Source organism: Prionailurus bengalensis, chromosome C2, assembly GCF_016509475.1.
Source record: "Prionailurus bengalensis isolate Pbe53 chromosome C2, Fcat_Pben_1.1_paternal_pri, whole genome shotgun sequence".
Lineage (NCBI taxonomy): Eukaryota > Metazoa > Chordata > Mammalia > Carnivora > Felidae > Prionailurus > Prionailurus bengalensis.
The window spans coordinates 34990020-35013558 of record NC_057350.1 but is presented as its reverse complement, the minus strand read 5'-3'; the positions used below and the strand labels follow the sequence as shown (position 1 = coordinate 35013558).

Below are 23539 nucleotides of genomic sequence, written 5' to 3'. Positions count from 1 at the left end.
GAGAAAAAGAAACACCTAAGTTTTCTTAATTGTTGTGTAGGAAAGAATATGCTCTAACAGACACTGAAGTTTTAGTGGAAGCAGAGGCTTAAGATGAGTGGACATTCATGCTGAGATCTCAAGGAATGCTGGGAAGAAATCAGTTATGTTTGGCTGAGTCATGAAGAGAATTCCCAACAGAGAGAAGGACAAATAAAAAGTCTCAGAGGCTACAAAGTGCTGAGTGAGTCCCAGGAAAGTCTATTTCTACAGAATAGTAAAGCCAGAAAAGATGAGAAAAGGTGATGAGAAAAGTGGTGGAAAGATAGGGACCAGATTAAGAAGCCTAGTTAGGGAATGGTAAGAAGTTTATGTTTAACTCGGAGTGAATCAGCATGTCATTTAAGTTGTTTGATTTATTCTTGTGTAGAGCCTTACAACTCAAACCTCACCCCCAGTCGGGAACAGCAGCATCACCTCTGAGCTTGAAACAATTGCAGAATCTGAGGCACCACCCAGAACTGAATGAGACTAAGTGCTGTTAACAACATCCCCAGGCGATTCATATGCACATTTAAAGCTTGACAAACACTAGTGAATGGATTAGAAGGGACAAAAAATGGAAGAGATGTGGGTTAGATGGAAGAAATGGGCTAGATGTGTTAGTCCAAAGGAGAGGCTGCTCCTGTTAAGAGTGACCGAACAAAGGATGAGAAAACTGCGTTAGGGTATATTTTGGAGATAGTTGGCTTAGGTCTTCTGGCCAGCTAAATGGAAATTTCAGTAGGCAGATAGTGATATGAACCTGGATTTCTGAGAAAAGGTTAGGATTGGAGATACAGATTTGTGCATCTATTGGGTGTCCTGCTTCTGAGTTTATAGTGTCGTTTTACAGCGTTTTCTATTTTACTAACATTTGCATGTTGCCATCTTCATGGAAAATTAAGACATGCCTTTCTGAAGGTTGTCAGATTCCTCACTCTTTCACTCTGAGGTCCTCGGTTGCTAGATATCTCTCACCAAGTCTGTTATTAATGCCTGCACAAAAAATGTTTTGAATGTTTTAAAATTCAAGGCCAGTGATGATCCACACTCTTCCTTCTCCATAGTCCCTAGGATTCTCCACACCCAAATCTTAACTGGGAAAGAGATCCTCCAGTCTCTTCAGTTCCTAGGTTCAAAGCAGTTTGAAAACTCCTGGGTTGGTGGGTCCAATTCTCTGGATGTACATAAAATTGTGTTCTCAAAACAGAATTGTTGACAAGCCAGTTAACGGGTATGGAGAAACAGAAGTTCCCACTGGGGAAGTTTACGTAGGGTCCCCCATTCTTAAGCCAAGAGGAAAAGAGATTTCTTGCACAAGCACTTCACTAATAAGGGGTACAGCTGAAGTCCAATTTAACGTTTTTCTCTATAATACTATTTGTCTCATCAAGGATAGTTCAATCGTTGAGAAACGTTTGTTGCAATTATGAACACAGACAAAAAGGTCTTTTTTTTTTTTTTTTCTTTCTTTCTCCTTTCTTTTCTGTTTGTTTTTGAGGTATGGGAAATGGGCAAAGTTCTTGACATGGTTTCAATTCTCAGCCATTGGCAACCCAGAGAATAGTCCCAGCACATCACAGTATTCGTGGGATGATTCCAGGATCGGGACTTTTTTGGTTAATTCATGAGACTGGAAAAATCTACAGGCGTTCTGGTTAGGCAGTGGTGTGAACATCCTCCCAGGTATTACTATGTCCATACTGACTGTTCCCTTTCCTTACTGTGATTTTTTTTTTTTTTTAATCTGTCTGCAATACCGCCCTAACAAGAAATTCTCAGAACTTTGAGAAGGTCGCCTTCAAGAAAAGCACGCATCATATTTGAAAAGGATGCCGCCAGTGGGAGTTGCTTAAAGGAAGAAAACCTGAGGGCTAACTCTGGAGCCAAATACGGGTGAGGTTAGGGAGGGCAAGGCAGAGCTACCTCGGCTCGGGACCCGCCTGCCAGGATGGCCTCAGTCCCGCGGGGGGGAAAAAAGGCTGGGGAGGCAAGGGCAGGTCTCTGCGACCTTCAGGTGCTAGCCGCGGGAGCGGGCGGTGGTCCCTCAGCACCTCGCCGCCGCCCCCCCTCCGCCCCCGGCTCCGGACGAGAGTCCGGGAATCACCACGGGTCCCGCTCCGCCCCGCCGGGCGGGGGGGGGGGGGGGGAGGGAGGGGAGGCAGGCGGCCGTTCTCTCCGGCTATAAAGGGCCCCGGGACTCCGAAGCTCGCCTCAGCTTCCTCCGACTCCGCCTTCGCCGCCTTCCTCCCAACTAGAGCTCCAGTTCCCGTTCAGGTTCCAATCGACCCACTCGGGCTCGGCTACTCGGGCTGCAGCAGAAGATGGCGGCTCCGGTGGCTCGGGGCGAGTGCTCCGAGGCGGCGCTGGCTGCAGCCCTGGCGGATGTGCCGGAACTAGCCCGACTTCTGGAGCTCGACCCGTACCTGAAGCCCTTCGCCCTGGACTTCCAGCGCAGGTACCGCCTGATACGGCTCAGGGCTCTCCCCCTCCCCATCCCCCCCTCTCTCCTCAGAGTGGGACTGGCTGCCTTCCCAGCGCGGGCTCCGGGGTCGAACCGCCCCTCGGCTGGGTGCGTGCAGGTCCCGCCCCCTTCCGGGCCCGCCTCTCAGCCCCGCCCCGCCCTGCGCTGGCCCGCCCCCGGCCTTGGAGGGTAGCCACTTTGTATGGTGGGCGTCGCGGTGACTTCGCTGGGTCCTGTGTCTTGCGGAGTGGTGGGTTGATGACAACTCTGGTCCCCGGACTAGACTTAGAAGCGCGGAATAAACTTGCCTCATCCCCTCTCCTTTCCTTTCGAACCAGCGGGTGTGCGCCATTGAGTACGTGCTTTGGCTCCCAGCAGTGATTTCCTCAGGTGCGGATACTGAGGGAGGCAAAGCCACTGCAGGTTTTGTGACCTTTCCATTCAACAGAGTTGTACTGTGAATTAGCGTGTGCGTAACACTCGGCGTGTGTAATCGTGCGTTTACAATTTCGTTTATTTCATTGCAAATATTGTGATTTTATATCCACGATTCTCTCAGGCAGCTCTTGCTCCTTGTTAATATTTCCTTTCAGAGGAGATGAAACGTTACCTTGGCCACTTTATTTATCCTCCGTGGGCCCACATTGAAGAGGAAACTTACAGCGACATTTGTCAGCAAAGTTTGCCCGTGTTTGGCATTGCCACCCCGAAGAGGGACAAAGGCCAGGAGAGCCAAACTTCTGGAGGCCCGTTTAGGGGCTTTAGCTTCAGTTTGTCTCCTAACATCCTACAGTACATTGGTTTAGCCACAATTGAGTTGCCGGGATAATAATTCTAGTAGGCAGCTCAACTTCGAAGGTATAGTTTGTAAGATTGAAATAGTTGTCATACTAGTTATAGTAGTTTCATTTGTGAGATAAGCACATTGTGATTTATGGTTTCAGCCCTTTTAGCCGAGAGACTCCAGGGCAAAAACTACCATGGCAACAGAATGCGCATGGTCAAATTTTCAAGTAATAGAAAACAGCCATTTAGTTATGGCCAAGAAGCAGTGTTGGGGGTAATGAAACAGGTTTGATTTGGAATTTGGAAAAAAAAACAAAAAACAAAAAACAAACCCACTTAGGTTCATGACTTGGCATTGTCACCTACTACCTGCATTCAATCCAGTAACTGTTTCTTAAGGAGTCCCTATGAGCAAAAAATAAGAGATACCAAGTTCAATACAACATCTCATTCCAGAGCTTGTATACCCTAAAGAATGAGCCCTCCTCAAAGTAGTCACCTTGAGCTGTTGTTGCTCAGTTGATCAGATGATTGGAACCTTATGCAGCCTTGTGAAATTGCTTTCAGTATTTACAGTTTATACTTTCAAAGTCACTGAGTGCATCATCTTAAAGTCACTGAATGCATCATCTTCATAGTTCAAACTTGAATTTGATTTAGAAATAGTCAAAAAATTTTAGAGCAAAGAGACGGTGGTCAGACTTTTTTGATGTGTTTATTGATGATGATAATTTATTTGTATGCTTTGTAAATGGCACTTAAGACCTTTCTAGGAGAGAGTTGTGGGAATGTTTTGTTTTTGTTCCCCCACCTCCTTTAAAAAAAAAAATGATCACAGCAGACAAACATCCCTTGTCATGTAATTGACTTCAACTCCGTTGGGACTGAAGCAGTTATGATGCTCTTTCATGGTTTGTCAAAACTAATGAGAGAGACAAAGGCCACAATAAAGAAACGTGGGGGCAAACCACTATTCTTGGTGAAAAGGCTGGTCCACTGGGCCCTTGTGCCTCACTCTGACCTGGATTCTACTTCTGGTCTTGGTTTGGAGTAATTGCCATTTTCCAGCACACATGTTCCATTTAGGCATATCAAATAGTCACTTGGCATTTGGCAGTAGTAACTTTTACTGCTAACATTTGAAGAATAAAACATCCTTCCCTCATGAAGTTTGCTTCTGGTTACTTTATCTATTCTCTGTTTATTTCTAATAACCCACTGGCGCATTTTGTCTTTGGCCTAACACAAATATACAACCAGTCAAACATTCAAGTGCAAAGTAGAACTTACTGAGGAGTGCAGAAAATTTAGGGTACAAACAACAGTGTTTAGGAATGGTGATGGGGAGTCAGTTTCTTTTCATTAATGGGCTGTCTCATCTTTTCTCAACCAAAGTATCTTCATCAGAAATTCTGTTATGTACATTTGTTGTTCTTGTTTACCTTTTCTGTAACTGTAAGAATGTTGGATCCAGTGTGAGGATTAGTGAATTACTCTGTTACATGAAATAAAAATTAGTTCATTAGTGTGTGTGATAGCCCCTATAATGTCTCATTGATTACCTCCTAAGATGGGATTTTCCTCTTGGCTTTCCTGCTTTTTTCACCTGTCATTTATACTGCAATTAGTTGCAGTGGTGTAATTGCAAAATCTTAGTGTTTTAAAGAACAGCACTTAATTGTGCCAATATTACATGCTAACATGAGTCAGGCTCTCCTTGTGGCAATCACTCAAGAATTTAGGATGATGAAGTCTTCATTTTGAAACATGCTTCTATAATGTTTGCTGTAGGGGACATGTTGAACTATGTACCTTTTCTTACAGCTTTTGTCTATGAGTGGGTCACTTCTGCTGATACATTAGATCGGCCAGTGTAAGTCAAATGTGACTTTTGAGCCTTGTGTGTGAAACATAAAAGTGACATTTGTGAACAGCTTGAAGATCAACACAATTGCAGTAACACTTATCTATACCCTCTGTTTAAAGTTTATAGAGTATTTTCAGATTTTAATTTAATCCTGATAACAAAACCATGAGGCAGGAAGAATTTTGTTTTTCCTGTCTTACAGATGAAGAACCCAAGATTTGGTCAAATGCTTGGCTTAAGTTTACATGGGTTAGTAGTACTGCAGGTGGGATTAATCTTTCTTTCTAGAACCTTTTACAACAAGTTCATGAACAATGACTTTTTGCTAATTTAGCAGATACGTCTTTCCTCTATCTCTAGCATTGGACATTTTGGGCCACTTCTTGAAGACATGAAAATCTTTTGCTTTTCCTCTATTACATCTGATGGTTTTTCCTCTATCTCTTTCTGATTATTTAACACAAGAGATTCTCAGGACTCTTCCCTAGGTCCTTTTATGTGTTTCTACTTTATATACTTTCCTTAAACATTCTCCTCCATCCATGTATTCCATCTATGTACTGACACTGCCCACATCTATCTTTAGCCCCCAGTCTCTCTCCTGGTCTCGGTCATTATTTATTTATTTATTTATTTATTTATTTATTTATTTTTAATTTTATTATTTTTTTAATTTACACCGAAATTAGTTAGCATATAGTGCAACAATGATTTCAGGAGTAGATTCCTTAATGCCTCTTACCCAGTTAGCTCATCCCCCCTCCCACAACCCCTCCAGTAGCCCTCTGTTTGTTCTCTATATTGAGTCTTTCGTGTTTTGTCTCCCTCCCTGTTTTTATATTATTTTTGCTTCCCTTCCCTTGAGTTCATCTGTTCTGTGTCTTAAAGTCCTCATATGAGTGTTTGGTCGTATTTATAAATACCTACATTTTGATGTCCTAGAAGTAAAACTCAACATGCGTAAAGCCAAACTTAGGGTTTTTCAATCCAAACGTTTGTCCCTTATACCCTGTCTCTGTGTGTGGTATCCTTATCTACTAACTGCTCAAGCCTATGACTTAAAACTTAACCTTAATTCTCACCTTCTCTTTCTTCTTATTTCCAAGTCTAATCAATGATGGCTCCTGTTTTTCAACTATATGCCAACTCTACAGTCCTACTGCCATCATCCTACTCAAGGTGGTAGTAGCCTCTCTAGCCTGGTTTACAAAAATAGCCTTATAGTTCTTGCCTTTTTTCAATTTTTTTTTCAATTCCCCATAGCTTTTAAGGTATAACACAGACTTCTCATGATGTGCAAGATTCTATATCATATGGTCTCTGTCTACCTTTTGAGCCGCATCTTTGGACCTTCCTTCTTATTCTGTTCTGTGTTACCAGAGGGAGCCTAGGGATAGAGAGGCAGCTGAGATGTCTGATGGCCATTCCACAAGGGGTACTAAAATATCACTAGAATCAATTGAAAACATGCTTTTTCACACATGTACTCCTTTTTAATGTTGAAGATTTTCATTTGTGTGTGTTCACAAGAAGTTAGGGGTCTAGGAAAATCACTGAATAATTGGCAAAGGAGATTAAGAACTGGAAACATTTTTGATCTTTATCAGAAATGACTAGTTTAGTGGAAATGAATTAATAAGTGAACCCTTTTATACATTCTTTATTAATATAACCCTCTATTCCATTAAATAGATCTTTTAACACATGTTTATAAAGGATATCAGTTTGAGGTAGTCCAGAATCGTCTGTGTTGGAAGCCAAATGTTTTGGTCTAGACATGATTCCAGCTGTACATGCTGTTTGTTCTGTTTTATGCATACTTTGCTTCTGCCTTATATCCTCCTATATGTGCCTCTGGAAACAGCTTAGAGGTATACCTTCCCTGACTTCACCCTATCCTTACACCTTTTTCCAGGCTAGGTGAGGAGCTTCATTTGTTGTCTACCATCTTGAACACCCTCATCTTAAAGATGCTCATCCACTGTAATATAGTTGTCTTTCTGCTCTTTTGTACCCCCACTAGATTGTTGACTCCCTTGGGTAGGCACTTTTCCTGTATTGTTTTTTGTTTGTTTGTTTACTATTCTCAATCTGTAGAAACATACTTGACTTACAGGAAACAGTATAGAATTTAAATGAATGTGTTCTGCGTCTATTTTTCTCGTTTTTTTTTTTTTTTTTTTTTATTCTTAATGTTTATTTTTGAAAAAGTGAGAGAGAGAGAGATGGAGTGCAAGCAGGGGAGGGGCAGAGAGAGGAGACACAGAATCTGAAGAAGGCTCTAGGCTCCGAGCTGTCAGCCCAGAGCCCGATGCAGGGCTTGAACTCACAAACTGTGAGCCAAAGTTGGATGCTTAACCAACTGAGCCACCCAGGCACCCCATATTTTTCCCTTTTTTATACCAATGAGTCTCAGTCAACTTACCTTAAGCTACAATTTGTTGGGAATGCTAGGATAAAGAGAGAAGCAGCAGCAGTTACCAGGGGATTATGTATGACAATCTGGGGGAAAGGGGAAATACATGTTCAAGTAAAGAGCTAAAGGTAACTGGGGAAAATGAAGAAAATCATTATGAATTAGATACTTCCACAAAGACTAAAGTTTTTTTTTTGTTTGTTTTTGTTTTTTTCAATTTATTTATTTGGAGAGAGCATGTGCTCGTGTGATGGTGGGGGGGGGGGCGGGCAGAAAGAGAGGGAGAGAGAATCCTAAGCAGGCTCTGCGCTGTCATCTTGGGGCTCCATCCCATGAACTGTGAGATCATGACCTGAGCCAAAATCAAGACTCAGATGCTTAACCGACTGAATCACCCACCCAGGTGCCCCAACACAGAGACTAAAGGTTTAATCACTGAAGGGATATTCAGTTTGAGAAAGCCTGATGTGAAATTGTGTGCCTAAGAATGGGAGGAGAGGTTTTTGTGACCCCAAGTATACTAAGCATTACAATCACAGTGAACATCTCTATTTTGTTAGAAATGAAGTTAGGTTTTACACTGGTAGCTAATCAGAGTTGGAAAGTGCTTTGGATTTGTGTATCAGCAGCCACACCAAATTGATTCTCACAGCATAGAAGTTTTATATCATAGCTGCATGGTGCACTTTTTTCTCAGTGCCTGGCCAAGTTATTGGCTCTGAAGAAAGTCAAATGTCAGTGATTCTAGAAGGCAGGGATAAATCTGAAGATTACAAGATGTATCTGGCTCACTCTTCTGTACTAGTAGATTTATTTGCCCTTTGCAGCTGAGATCTATACTAACTCCAGAGTTACTCCTGAATTTTCTATAGCGATGGGCAAGAGGCTTTGACCTCTTTTCATTTTCAAAGTGCCTTAAAATGACTTGGTGGAGCATTTGGGTAGACTCTGGTGCCTGCTGTAACACCTCCTGGGAAATGACTCTTGATGTGATAACTTCTTAGAGGATTCCGTTCAGCTCCTACCAAGCTGGCCCTAGTTAGTCAGCGAGATTTTAATATAGTCCCAGTGAAATGTGCTATAGTTTTAGACTGATAAGAATACCATACTGCTGTTATTTGAAAGCATGTATTAAACTTCAATTATACATTTATAGATATTAAAAGAAAACATGAAAGTGTTTTCATTCGAGAGAATTGCTGCTACCAGTTCCTTCTAAAGTAAGTTTATTTTTTACTAACGAGTACATTCTCTTCTTGTGATGTCTACCCATCAGTAGATGCTTACCACTGTTTTGAATCCAGGGTTCTTTTGTGTTTAACAACCAAAAGCAGCATATTTCTGTTTTGTGTTTAGAGTAACAGGAACTAAATACATGAATAAAAGGTAAAACTCCACAGTAAGCATACATTATTATACAATCTACATTCCTTAATTTATTATGGAATTATGTTTCATCTTATTTGATACTGTTTAAGTTATAGTGACTAACTTGTAAAACCTGATTGTTTTCTGATGTTTAAATGATTAGAATAAGTTAGATTCTAAATTTAGTTTCCTAATATGTAAAAGGGGAAAGTATATAAAAATATTGCTGTGTATGTGTTGCAAAGTATAAGAGCAAGATGAAGCTTGAACTTGAACTCTCATGTGTCCTAAGAGCTTTGAATCTGAGGGCAAATTAATCAACCTCTGTGAACCTCAATTTCGTTTTCTGTAAAATATGGACGGGACCTACCTTCTAGGAGTGTCTTGAGGATTAGAAGTATATTAAAGATCCTCTGTAAATAAATGATAGCTATTTGATGATGATAATATTGTAAGCAAAATAGCCTTCCATCTTAAATATTCACTAGGATATTATTTTCAAAAGATCTTATTGCTAGCTTTTTTAATGCTGTATCCTGAAATCAACTATCAGGTAAATAATACGACCAGAAATTCTCCCCAACTCTTCATTTTGGTGGATGGCATCTTTACATTAGGGACTTCCTTCTTTTTCCCAGTAGAGCCATTATGTGAATGAGGTGAAGAGGTGGTAATTTTAATCATAATCTAGTATACAAGGAAAGGAATATGTTTAAACTTTGATCCTTCATTTGGAGAGGAAATAATGCAATTGCCTGTTTAAGCTGAAGGCAAGATAATTCCAGGATATAATGAGCATAAAGCTTTCTTTAGAGAGAGAGGTAAATGCTAGCCTACAGAGGCTCAGAATCACCCTTCTTTTGATCTTCCTTTCCCATCTTTTCTCTTCTTTCATCTGACTGCTAACTGTTCATATTCTTGGGCATCAAACAACTGTAGGAATTTTCTTCCTCTTGAACTCTGGATGGCTGGAAGAATGGTCATATCAAGTTTACCGATACGCAGGAATAACTTTGAAAATGAGAAAAAAATATATATAATAGCAGCTTAAAAGCTTGAAAATGAAAGAATTTTTCAGTAGAACCTTAACATAATCTATTAATAAGAATAAAATTTAAATTCAGTATCTTTCCTTGTGCTTTCTCTTTATTTGATGATTTCAGTTATTTTCAATATGTTTGATTTTACAATGAGATATGTAAAACAGAGAAATGGAATATTCATGGGTGTCTTGGTAGATCCATGGAACAGAAATTACAATGAGTCACAGTCTCTGGGTATGTGCTATAGGTCTGAAATCTAAAATATAATAATCAGAAACAAAGTATACACTTCTTGGTATAGGTAACAGATACACTTCTTATATAGGTAACCTTGAAGTTTTCCAAATATTTATCAAGTGAGAATTAAATATTTCTTTTACCAGTGAAATCATGTGTTACTCAATATCCTCAATCTAATTTATTTTCATTTTCATAAATTATAAACAACTAGCCACAGGTTATATTTAATTATGAATAACTGCATGATACAGGTACATGCTTTGTTACAGAAACATAATAAAACCAGTTATGCATTTAGGTCTATGTAACAGAAAACTCAGCATACTTTCAATTAACAGAAAATCCCACAGATTGCATAATTAAAATAGAAATTTGTATTTCTCACAAAGAAAGTGAAGATGAATGGTTTGGGCCTTAGCATTGACCCATCCTTTATCTTTCTGCTCTATTATCTTTAGCACATAGTCTTTATATTCTTATGCTTAGAAGATGGCTGGGTGCATCTAGGCCCACACGTTCATGCCCGCTCACTCTGTCCATTTTAACCAAGCATACGTTAATTTTCCTATAAACTTTATCTACATCTTTCAGTTTACAAATTATTGATCAGAACTGTTCCATGATCTTGCTTGACTGAAAGTGAGCCTAGATACTCAAGGCTTTTAGTTATACACCTTCCTGAGAAAAGTCCTTTGGCCTCACCTATCAGAACATCCCAGAGCTCTGTCCTTTGCTCCAAAAAGGACACTATTTCTGCCTAAAGATGAAAAGACCCAATGAGACTGTGTTGTAGTTCCCTAATATCACATCTGTGTATAAAACCCTCTGAAGAGAACCCGGGTGTTTTCATTTCTCCCAAGAAAAGTCTACAGCTATCCTCAATATCACCAACCCCTGAGTCATGGCTTTCACTTTTCTAAACCTGATCTGTATTTTTCTGGATTATTTTCTTAGGGGAATGTAGAGACTTTTGACTGCTCTGGCCCCAGATGAGCTGATTAGGTGCCCTCAGCTGGCCTCAAGACTTGGGAACACCACCATCTTTTCCTTTTAATTTCACAGATATTTTACTCTTAAAAAGTATGAGTATTTTGAAAGGAAATGAGTTTATCAATTACTAATAATATATATATATTCTTGGGCTCATGAAAAAATGATCTGACTGGAGTGCCTGGGTGTCTCAGTCAGTTAAGTGTCTGACTCTTGATATGGCTCAGGTCATGATCTCATGAATCATGAGATCGAGTCCTGTGTGGGTCTCTGTGCTGACAGCATGGAGACTGCTTTGGATTTTCCCTTTCCCTCTCTCTTTGCCCCTCTCCCATTCATGCACATGCATGCACACTCTCTTGCTCTCAAAATTAAATAAATAAACATTAAAACATGGCAAACAAAATGATCTGATATATCTTCAAGTCTTTTGGAGAATATAGTATTTGTGAGGTTAGAAAGAAAGTTAAAGATGTCAATTTATGCTCAATCTTTAAAACATGAATTGTCTTTTATTATCTAACGGCTTGCATGTTTATGGGGCTTTAATCTTATACCTTCCTATGCTTTTCTTTTGAAAGCTTGTTACTGTTGTTCTTCACAACATACCTAGCATGGACTTTTCATATAAATATAGGATTTTATCATCATAGGCAAGGTTAGGGTTTTGTCTTTGGTAATAGGACTAAAGAGCGATTTGTGGAATAGTGTGATTGCTCTTTGTTGTCAGAATAGAAGAATAGAGTCATATTAACTTTCTCTCCTAAGAGGTTATAGGCCTAGTATCTATGCTTTTTCTGTACTATTATTTGTAGATCATGAGTAACTAATGTCTGAATTACTATTGTTTTTTAATTGTTTTACAGTGTTCTCTCAAGAGGACTGGTTATTATCTCAGAATTCTGGAAGTTCACAAATGAGTTCATTTGTCATTTCCATGTTTTTTTCCAGCTCTTATATTTCTGCATTAAAAATCCCTGATACTTTTGTTATTTGTACGCTGTTGTTGTTTACACATGGAGTCTTTCATTTTCCTGACCATTTCAGTTGGCAATATTATGGTTGTTCTTTAAAATTGTGCTTGCTAGAGATATGAATGTAATGAAACTAACTCTTTTTGCTTCACTTCCCTAAGTTGCCCGTAATTGAAAACTATATGCTATCCATGTGGTATTAGGCAAATTTCTACTCACAAGTATAACACATAAGCAGGAAATACATAGAAACAAGGGTGTTAAAATAAGTTTTGTTGTGGCAGGTCCAAAGTACCTTTGAAGTTAGAAGACATGAAAAACAAACAAAAAACAATGATCCTAAAAAAAAAAAAGGGAAAGAAAGGTTAGAGGATATTTAAAAATTGAGTGAATTTAGGTAACTGCAAATTGTACTAGACTGAATTTAAAAAAGAAATATTTTAAAATAATTATAGACTCATAGGAAGTTGCAAAGTAGTTCAAAGAAGGCTCCTTTCTCAAGCTTGCCCCTGTGTTAGTATTCTTGCATAACTATATTACAGTATCAAAACCAGGAAGTTGGGGCACCTGGGTGGCTCAGTCGGTTAAGCGTCCAACTTCGGCTCAGGTCCTGATCTCACAGTCTGTGAATTCGAGCCCTGTGCTGGGCTTTGTACTGATGGCTCAGAGCCTGGAGCCTGTTTTGGATTCTGTGTCTCCCTCTCTCTCTGCCCCTCACCCGTTAGTGCTGTGCCTCTCTTGTTCTCAAAAAATATATAAAACATAAAAATTAAAAACAAACAAAACCAGGAAGTGAACATTGATACAATCTACAGACCTCATTCAGATTTCATGAGTTTTTTGTTACATGTGCTTATTTGTGTGTATCCACTTCTTTGCAATTTTATCACTAGTACACGTTAATGTAACCACTTTCATTATGAAGATATGGATCTAGTCCATCCATGGACAAAATGGAACTCCCTGTTCTTTTATACTCCCGCTGTCTGTCTTCCTGCTCATCCCTAACCTTTGGTAACCAGTGGTTTGTTTTCCATCTCTATAACATTTACTTTTTCATTTGTAGAATGATTTGAAACTTAAACCATACACTTTGTAATCTTTGGAGATTGGCTTTTTTTTTTTTTTCTCCACTCAGCATAATGCCCTTAAGATCTGTCCCAAGTTGCACAGATCCATAGTTTCTTTTTGTCACTGAATGGTATTCCACTGTATGTATGTTGTAGTATGGTATGTATGTTCCATAGTGTGTACACCTGTTGAAGAACATATGGATTATTTCCAATAGTTTTGGCTATTAAAAATACTTTCATGAAGTTAAGGTATTAATATTTACATGTGGATTTTACTTTTCTGAGAGAAATGCCTATGAGCGTGAATGCTGGGTCATATGGCACGTGTATGCGTATTTTTCTAAGAACTTGCCAAACTATTCTCCATGGTATCTTTGCCATTTTGGATTTCAACCAGAAATGTATATTTTATTGCCTATGGATATTTGGTTCTTTTTTAAGATCATGAACTGACAGACTTGTATTGAAGAGCCACCTGAGCAAAATAAATTGGTGTTTTAGTTAGGTCTCACTGAAATATATGAATGATGACACTTGTCATTCTTGTGTTGCAGTTTTTTCAATATTTAATTTTCGTATTTTTTCTCTTATGCCATAACATTTCTTAATTTATGTCTTAAACATATAAGACTGAATTTGTAATTTTAATTTGACTTTTTAAGGTTCTTATTTCATGTCTTACACTTAGAACACACTTGCTTGTCAGTACCACATATTGTTCAGTTCAATATTATAAAAAATATTGCTTTTAAAAATAAGTTTCATTCATTTTATTTTCTTGACTTAAATAAGCAAATCTTCAAAACCAGTTTGTTATGCTCTTACTTCTAGGAATGAATATGTTAAATCTTAAGTAAGGTAATGTTAATATTTCCTAAGATTAGTGACTTTTTATCTAACTGAAATTACCCTTTGGTTTATTTCAATCTTAATATTTACTTTGATGTTTGTCAGATTCATTGTGCTATTAGTATAATAGAAATCAGAGCATGTCAATTTCGAGACAGAAATTGCTTAGATGTTGAGAGATGAAAGTTATTAGTACGTTTATTTGGCAAAATTTGTGAAATTTGAGTAAGATAGCTAAAAATTTACCCATCTTTAAACAGAAAAGTAAAGTGGAACTTTTGAGGATTTGTTCATTCTACACTGATTACTCACTATGATGAATATGAGGCACTGAACATCTAAAAGAGACTTCTGCCAGCTCTACTGATAATAAATTATCATCATCACAATAATAATTATTACAATTTATGTATACATAATTTTATGTGTATTGAGTCTGAGATCTGTATTTCTAAGAAGCTCCCAGGAGGTGCTGATGCTGCTGTTTCACGGATATTTTGATTAGCAAGGCACAACATGACCCCAACTCAATTTAAAACTGTGTTAGTAATGGGCCAAATTTTATTCTATAAATATTTAAGTTATATTTTCTAATTATTTGAAAATAAGTGATCCATATACCCTAATATAGTTAACCAGATTATTTAATTTTTTTAAAAATTTTTTTTTTAACGTTTATTTATTTTTGAGACAGAGAGAGACAGAGCATGAACAGGGGAGGGTCAGAGAGAGGGAGACACAGAATCTGAAACAGGCTCCAGGCTCTGAGCTGTCAGCACAGAGCCCGACGCGGGGCTCGAATTCACGGACCGCGAGATCATGACCTGAGCAGAAGTCAGCTGCCCAACCGACTGAGCCACCCAGGCGCCCCCAGATTATTTAATTTTTAAATGTCACAATGATTTTTCTATTTACTGTTGGTAAAAGGAGTTTTATCATTATCAAAGTTACTTTTTCTCATATTTGCATTGTGAGTTTCAATGCTGCATATAGGTCTTCAGGATAAGATATAAAAGAGGACTACATAGAGAAAATTATTCGCCACACTAGTGTTCCAGGGTATACATAAGCATCTGAGTCATAGGCTATTTCATTAATTTGTTTAACAAATCTATTTTTGACCTCCTCATTGTCCCAGGCATTTCTCTATGTGATAGTAGAACTATTATGAGTAAGGTAGGCTTCCTACCTGACAGGAGTTCTAACTGGGGACATGAACAAATAAATGCAGTTATAATAGATACTTGTGCATAAAATTCAGTATAAGACAGATGAAAGCATATCCTGTTCTGTTAAGGAAGTGGAGTATATACCACAAAGGGGTTCATTTCAATTGCCTGAAATTCTTAAAATTATTCCTCTATAAAAGAAGGATTGAGTCTTAATGAATGTGGACAAAGTTTGAGCTATTTTTGGAAGGAGTCACAGAATGTGGTCGCTAAAACATGAATCCACATTAAAACTATGATGAAGTTATATGACTGCTACACAGCTTTTATTGCTTTTAAGTGAAAGTTTACTTGCAAAAATGGCTCAGTTGCAAAATATGCTTGTGTAAGAGTTGCCATCTTGTGTAAGAACTGAAGCCTCTAAATGGTTTATAAATCGTATTTGATAACACATCAGCATGTTTCTTTAACAGATAAGCCCATTTTGGAAGGGATTGTGGACTATTTTTAGAGGCAATGAAGCAATTCTTAAGTAAGCTAAGGGCATCCATTCCTGAATGAGTCAGGGGAGCATTTTGATGAGTGTCACCCAGTCAGGAAGGTCTCAGAAATGCACAGGAATGCTGAGTTTCTCCACCTGATCACACCCTAAGTGTCTCACCTAGATCAGCACTACTCTGTAGAAATATAATATAAGCCACATATGTAATTTCAACATTTCTAGTGGCCACATGGGAAAAGATAAATAGAAACAGATAAAAATGAATTTTTGGAATATATATTTTTAACCCAGTGTATTCAAAATATTATAGTTTCCACATATAGTCTAAAAGTTAGTGATAAGAGGGGCACGTGAGTTGCTCAGTTGGTTAAGTGTCCAACTCTTGATTTCGGCTCAGGTCGTGATCTCATGGTTTGTGAGTTTGAGCCCCACATTGGGCTCTGTGCATGGGTTCACAGCACGGAACCTGCTTGGGATTCTCTCTCTCCCTCTCTCTCTTCCCCTCCCCCACTTGCTCTCTCAAAATAAATAAATAAACATTAAAAAAATTACTGATGAGATATTTTACATGTGCTTTTCATACCAAGTCTTTGGAATCTGATTATATTTTGCACTCACAGCTTTCAAGTGTTCCATAGCCACGTATGGCTAGTGGCTAACATATTAGAATGCAAGTTTAGATTATACATTTGGAAGAAGAGTTTTTATGGAAAGAATTGGTATGACTGATAAAAATAATGGAAGGGAAAGATTAAGAAGAGAGAGAGGTTCAGTCAGCTCTGTGTTGTTGATAAAAGAGGGAAGTATTCCCATAGTGATTCTGATTTTGCTTAAGAGAGAGTCAGCAATTATTAAAATTTTTTATGTTTATTTATTTTTGAGAGATCGAGAGCACGAGCAGGGGAGGGGCAGAGAGAGAGTGACACAGAATCTGAAGTCGGCTCCAGGCTCTGAGCTGTCAGTACAAAGACTAACGTGGGACTTGAACTCACAAACTGAAAGATCATGACCCGAACTAAAGTCAGACACTCAATCGACTGAGCCACCCAGGTGTCTTGAGAGTCAGCAATTATTGACTGGTGACCTTTTAAAATAACTAATACTTAAACAGAAATATAAATGGATGATATCATAAATATAAACATAGAGATATGTCATGTACTTAATTAATTGGGATCTACTAGGTAGTCAAGTTTTCCACAAGTTATTTGACATGGCTAGTCCATATTGCCCTTTTCATTTAGGTGATTCTTATTTATATAATTTTTATTTGCTGAATGAAGTACATCTATCCCATAAAGCAAAACAAACAAAACAAAATAAACAGCCAAAGTAAATCTGGCCCTTCTTGATAAAGTGAGATTAGGTGGCTCCTCTGTGCTGTAACGGTCCTAGACCTTTCGGGATGTGCCAGCCTTACTTTGACTCAGCCTATGACAGCTGTTCCTAACTTTGTTGTCCTAAGAATCTCGCTTTTTGCAGTGACTCATTATGACTTGCATTATTCCAGAGTTGGTCCTCTGCTTGTAAGAGAGAAAGGTTGGAAAGCTTGTTCCTTGATCACTGTTGGAGCTATTGACAGTATTGTGGGTGTGTGTGCATGCATGAACATGAGTGTTTTGTGTTTTATGCCCTTTTCTTCATGACTTGCTTTTCTTATTTCCTCTATACAGTAGTTTCTTCAGTATTTATACTTTTTATTTTGCTCTTACTCTCTTTGCATACTTAGTAGTTACCCTTGCAACAATAAAAATCATTACCATTTATAAAAGTATTTGTCATCATGAAGTACCAAGCAGATTCTTCCCATGGAATGCTATTTTCCTTCTCTCTTTACTACTGTTTTCTCCACATTATAGCTGCTCAGTACATGCTGACTCACTGTGCATCCCTGGGATGCTGCCTGTGTGTTTTGAATTTAAGAAGAAAAGAATATATTTAGGAAACACATTATTGTCTTTTAGGTGTTTTCCACAGAGCATAGAATAGAGGTTTTTACTCAGGGGGTGCTTTGCAAGTTGATATTGACTGGGGGTCTGGTCCAGCTTGTTCTGTAATATTAGAAATCTAGAAATATTTATTGCTATAGTTGTTGAAGGGTCCCTAGAAACGCTTGAAAATAATTCTTCTATCATGTAGTGGCCTGTGGTGGGGAAAACCTCTCTCACATACAGCTTAACCTTTCTCACGTCTAATACTACTCGTGAAGAAGATTGTAATTTGTGCATTGTGCTTTTATCAGGTTGCTGTTCCCAATGCAGTTAGTGTAATTTTTCATTTCCTAACAGTCCTCAGGCAATTCTATTTAACATGCTTTCTATTTCAGAACATTCTCCTATTTAAAAAACTTCTTTCGCCTCAGGCCCAACATGCTTTTCCAGCCAGGCCAGTAGTAATTTCCATCCTTGCTGGCTTCATTCACCTTCACTGTTGAAATTTTATATAGATTTCCTAGGAATGTCTTCTTTTTTATGGCATAGCAAATGCTGGGATGTGTAACCCTTCTATTTGTTGATATTATTTTGGCTTACAAAAATATTATTTCGCTTTAACACTAAGGACAAAACATGCCTATTTTTTTATTTTTGTTTCAAACTTGTGTTAGATTGCAAACTAGACTTTGTTTTCTTAATGAATAGAATTTTAATTTTCCATCTAAACATACATACATACATACATACATTTATTTATTTATTTCTACCTGAACTTTTAAAGTCATTCACAAAACGTTCTCAAACAATAGTATTAACACTAGAATAAGAGGCTGTTTCACTGATGTAAAAAAAAGGTGGGGGCATTCAGGTTCATTTCATAGGTAGCAAATTCCTCTTAAGGTCTCTTAAAAGTGAGTGAAACAAATTATCTTGATTGCCATCCCAAATGATCATGATTTAGGCTTGATTTTGGCTTGTGATAAAAGAGCATTGTAAGTTGGGGCTCTTGAAGGTGCTTTTGGGTTTGATTTCAGTAATAATACTCTAGAGAGATTTAGGTTTTTAATGGGGCAAGTCTGGTAAACAGAAGTATCCAAGAGAAAGCCTTTTTTTTTTTTTTTCTCTTATCATTAGCCATTCTGGCTTATATCAGGGTAGATTTTGAAATAACTATTACAATATCAAGTTTTTCAAGTGATTGTAGGGTATATGTATATAGAGACAGACCTCAGCCTAAACTAACATTCGAACTCTGCTATGCTATAAATATGTATTTAACATTGTATGTAAATACTATTCATATGTGTGTGTGTGTGTGTGTGTGTGTGTGTGTTTGCGTGTATAAATGGCTTTTATTTCATGTCTCATCCGAGTGGAAATAAAGGTTTTCCTATTCATTGTGCTGATATCTGTGTCAAAATGTGGCAGAAAATGGGGAGTTTCTTCTCTTTGGGGATAGTAATCATAGTGTTAAAAAGGAGAAAGAAACAGTACTTCTTTTTTTGGGTTATAGTTTGCATTTTAAATTTCATTGCTGTGCCTCTCAACTTCCATCTGTGTTGACATTTGGGAATTTTGTCGTTGCTCTTTCTCAAGTAGAGTGGAAAAGCTTAAAACAGAATTTACACTTTAAAATACAACGGAGGCTCTGTCACCTCGTGATTCACTCCAGGTCTGAGTACTTTTTCTTTGGCAAAAAGAAAAAAAAAAATGTTTTCTTGAATGAAATAATTCTCAAGCTTATGACACTACTCAATATTATCTATTATTAACAACTATTTTTCCATTTTGGCATTAATGGAAAGTTCAGGCTGAAAATACAGTGATAAATACTCAAATTTTAGGTACTTAGTATTTTATGACATGAAGAGATGTTTTCATATGGTGTACTGAAACATACAGATGTTTTCAGATGTATTGTTAATTGTTATTTATTAATTACATTGTGGTTTTATTTTATTTTACCTTATTTTTTAATTAGGTTCATTTGTAACCTCAGGAAGAGTAAAATCGTGGTTGAGCCACAAATAGATTGGGTGCTCCATGATCTTTTTTCTTTCCTTTTCTTTTTTCTTTTCTTTTCTTTTCTTTTCTTTTCTTTTCTTTTCTTTTCTTTTTTCCCTTAACTTTCTAAATCTGGGTCTGTTGGCATTCCCTCCGCACCCCATCCGTGTGTGTGTGTGTGTGTGTGTGCGTGCGCGTGTGTGTAAGAAAGACACAATCTTTTGGCTGAACAATTAGAGGCCTATACCTCTGTTTACTGACTGACAGGTTTGGCTGATAGATTCTTCTTTTAGTCTGTTTGGACTGCTATAACAGAACACCAAAGTGGCTTAAACAACAGAAGTTTATTTCTCAAAGTCCTGGAGGCTGAGAAGTCTGAGATTCAGGCATCGGCAGATGGAGTGTTTGGTAAGGACACTCTTCCTGGTTTGCAGATGTCAGTCTTCTCCTTGTATCCTTATTTGGAAGAGAGAAGAGAGAGAAAATCAGTGAGCTCTCTCCAATCTGTTTTTATAAGGGCACTGCCATTCAAGAAGGCTTCACTGTCAGGACCTTCCAAACACCCCATCTTCTACTACCATCACAGGGGTTAGGATTTCAGTGTATGAATATTAGGGACACACAAGCATGCAGTCCATAACAACTGCCTAAGATTTTCTAGCTCTTAGTGTTTGGGATGGAATCTTTTGGGTACAGTCGGTTTTTAGATTTTAAATAATGTGTGTGTGTGTATGTATGTGTCCATCACTCTTTGGCAATACAGCAGAACCTCATTGTAATTTTCTAAGGCAACTGTTGATCATTTGATAATCATTTTTAATAATGAAGTCTACATGATTGAAATTAGGGAGTGGTAGATTTGGGGGGGGCGTTAATTTTATATACTGTGAAAGGCAAAAAGGGAATAGTGCAAGTCTCCCCAAATTTGTTACCTTCAAATTGGAAAGACTGGGACCATTAAATGTTCAGGGTTCCCGGGAAGCGAGGCAGAGGCTTGGTTATAGGCACATGTAATTCATTCATTGAGTAGACTGGGAAGGAATAGGTTAGCTATTTATTTCCTTAGGGTGAAATAATTATAATGAAGTTCTTTTGGAGAAAAATAAGAACATTGTAAATGAAGTCTATGTCAGATCTAGAAGGAAAAGATATTATAAGAGCGTTTACTGCATTTTAGATTTTCTTACAAAAAGTAACAATAAATGTAGTGCTAACTCTGGACTAAACAGATACAACTGGTTGTCATACAAATAATTAAGCATTCATTTTAATGTTTTTGACATGACCTTAAACCATTTCTTTTCACCTTCCTCCTTGCCTAGTCATTACAAATCTGCAGGCACATTTAACTTATTTTTTTAAATATTTTATTTATTTTTTGAGAGAAAGAGAGAGACAGAGTGTGAGCAGAGGAGGAACAGAGGGGGAGACACAGAATCCAATGCAGGCTCCAGGCTCTGAACTGTCAGCACAGAACCCGACATGGGGCTCGAACCCATGAACTGTGAGATCATGACCTGAGCCGAAGTCGGATGCTTAACTGACTAAGCCACCCAGGCGCCCCAGGCACATTTAACTTATAAAAAAGGAAAGGATGCAAATAATTTATACTAGATTTCTTGGTGTTTTATTTTGATGTTTCTGTGTAGTGCAGGATAGTAGAATTGGTGTATGTTTTTGAGTATATTAGGGAAGTATTTGCTTCTCGAGTAGATGCATAGATGAAGGGTGCAGACCCTACAGTATAATTTCAATATCTTAATAAAAGCTAATTCGTAATTTCAGAGACACATATGCATTCATTACATATTAGACATCTCGTGATAACTGTGTCTTTTTTTCTGTTCCCTTTCCTACTGTTTGCTTTCTCTCGGTTCTGTTTCTGTTCTGTGACTTTTAGTTGATATTCTGGCTGATCAGCCAATTAGAGGTAAAGTGATAATAGCTGACAATAACTTAATATTATGCTCTTATATATTATATACTTTTAAATGATGGTATTTGCAGGCTCATTCAAGATCAGCCATTTGAGAATTTATGAGACTTTCAGCCAGGGAGCATTTTTGTTTTGTTTTGTTAATTTTTTTTAATGCTTATTTATTTTTCAGAGAGAGAGAGAGAATGAGAGAGAGAGAGAGAGAGAAAGAGAGAGAGAGAGAGAGAGAGAGAGAGAGAGAGAGAGAGAGAGAGAGAGAATGAGTGGGGGAGGGGCAGAGAGAGAAGAAGACACAGAATCTGAACCAGGCTCCAGGCTCTGAGCTGTCAGTACAGAGCCCAATGCAGGGCTCGAACCCACAAACTGCGATATCGTGACCTGAGCTGAAGTCGGATGCCCAACCGACTGAGCCACCCAGGTGCCCCAAGTTTTGTTTTGATTTTAAACTGGTGTCCACCTTTCTGTAATGCTGACCCTTAAGAAAAGCCAAAACAATACAGACAAAAACCCCAAACAAAGCAATCACGAACTATGCCATTACCTGTTGGAGACTACTAAAGTTCTGATTACTCTTCCTAGTAAACATAGACCCAACTGTAACAAAGGGAAATTGCTGCAGTAACAAACCAAAGTCTGCAAGATAAAGTTTAGAATTGAAAATAGGGAGTATGAGCTAGCTAAAGCCAATCCTAGCTTCCTGATGTATTAGTTAAATGACATGGCAAGTTACTTAATGTCCCTAGCCCTTAATTTTTGACTCTATGACATAGGGGTAATAATACTAGCTTTGCTGAGATTTAGTGAGGATTAAATGAAATAATCCATATAAAGACTGCCTGGCAAGAAGTTAATGCTCAGTAAATATTATTGATGGTGATAAGGAGATATGGATGATAAAGTGATGTTAGGAATTGCGTTCCAGGGTATACCATTTTTTTTTATGATGCTGTAAGCTGATGAGGGCAACAAGGACAAAATACATAACCATCCCCAATCCCTAAAAGTTAGAGTTTTTTTTTTTTGTTTTTAGATTTATTTCCTTAAGTGAATGCATCCACTACCATAGCTTTAAATCAGTGCTTTCCAACCTATGAAAAAGGATGTCTTCTTTTATTTTTAAAGATTTTCTAACTTAATAGAGCCTTCATAAATTCAACAAAAGTTATTTAAAAAATTAACTTTAAAATAAAAGCCTCAGTTTTTAAATTACACTTGAAAGATATGAAAATACTTTCTACAATTGCTATAAAAGTTCGCTGCTTATTTCATCATGGACCAGTAATACCCAGTTGGCAGCTCAGCATTGGTCCACAAATCACACTTTTTTGTAGTATTGCTTTAATGCGTATATTCATTTACTTCAAGATTTCTATTTCTACTCAGATCTTTTCTCTGATAGAGTCATACTTGGTGATGACCATCTCTCTCTTTTTAGTAAATGATACTATATATCTACTCAGTAAAAATCTATTATTGATTCCTCTCTTTCCTCTCTGCCCCTCCCCCAACCAGTTCATTTACTTCCTACTGAATCTCACCATTGTTTTCCATCTCTACATCGCTAGTGCTAACACTCTGGTATAAACCACCATCAATGTCTGACCCAATTTGGAACTTGTCTTCCTGTTTGTACTTATCACTTCCCATCTTATATCTACAAGAATGTTTTTTTTTCTAAAAAACCTGACTGGATGGCTCAGTCAGTTAAGTATCTGACTTCAGCTCAGGTCATGATCTCATGGTTCATGAGTTCGAGCCCCCCTGTTGGGCTCTGTGCTGACAGCTCAGAGCCTGGAGCCTGCTTCAGATTCTGTGTCTCCCCTTCTGCCTCTGCCTTTCCCTGCTCATGCTCTGTCTCTCTCTGTCTCTCAAAAATAAGTAAATGTTACAAAAAAAAAAAAAA

The 23539-nt window shown here is 37.9% G+C and overlaps 1 protein-coding gene across 2 annotated transcripts in view; it reads left to right on the top strand.

Moving 5' to 3' along the window:
* The first annotated feature begins 2161 nt into the window (after window positions 1-2161).
* The window catches only part of GBE1 (1,4-alpha-glucan branching enzyme 1), a 283180-nt gene continuing 261802 nt past the window's right edge, over window positions 2162-23539 (top strand). For both annotated transcript variants that reach the window (XM_043593882.1, XM_043593881.1), the window contains exon 1: window positions 2162-2479. In XM_043593882.1, the coding sequence (XP_043449817.1) occupies window positions 2346-2479 (134 nt within the window). In that variant the 5' untranslated portion in view covers window positions 2162-2345. The remainder of the gene's footprint in view (window positions 2480-23539) is intronic.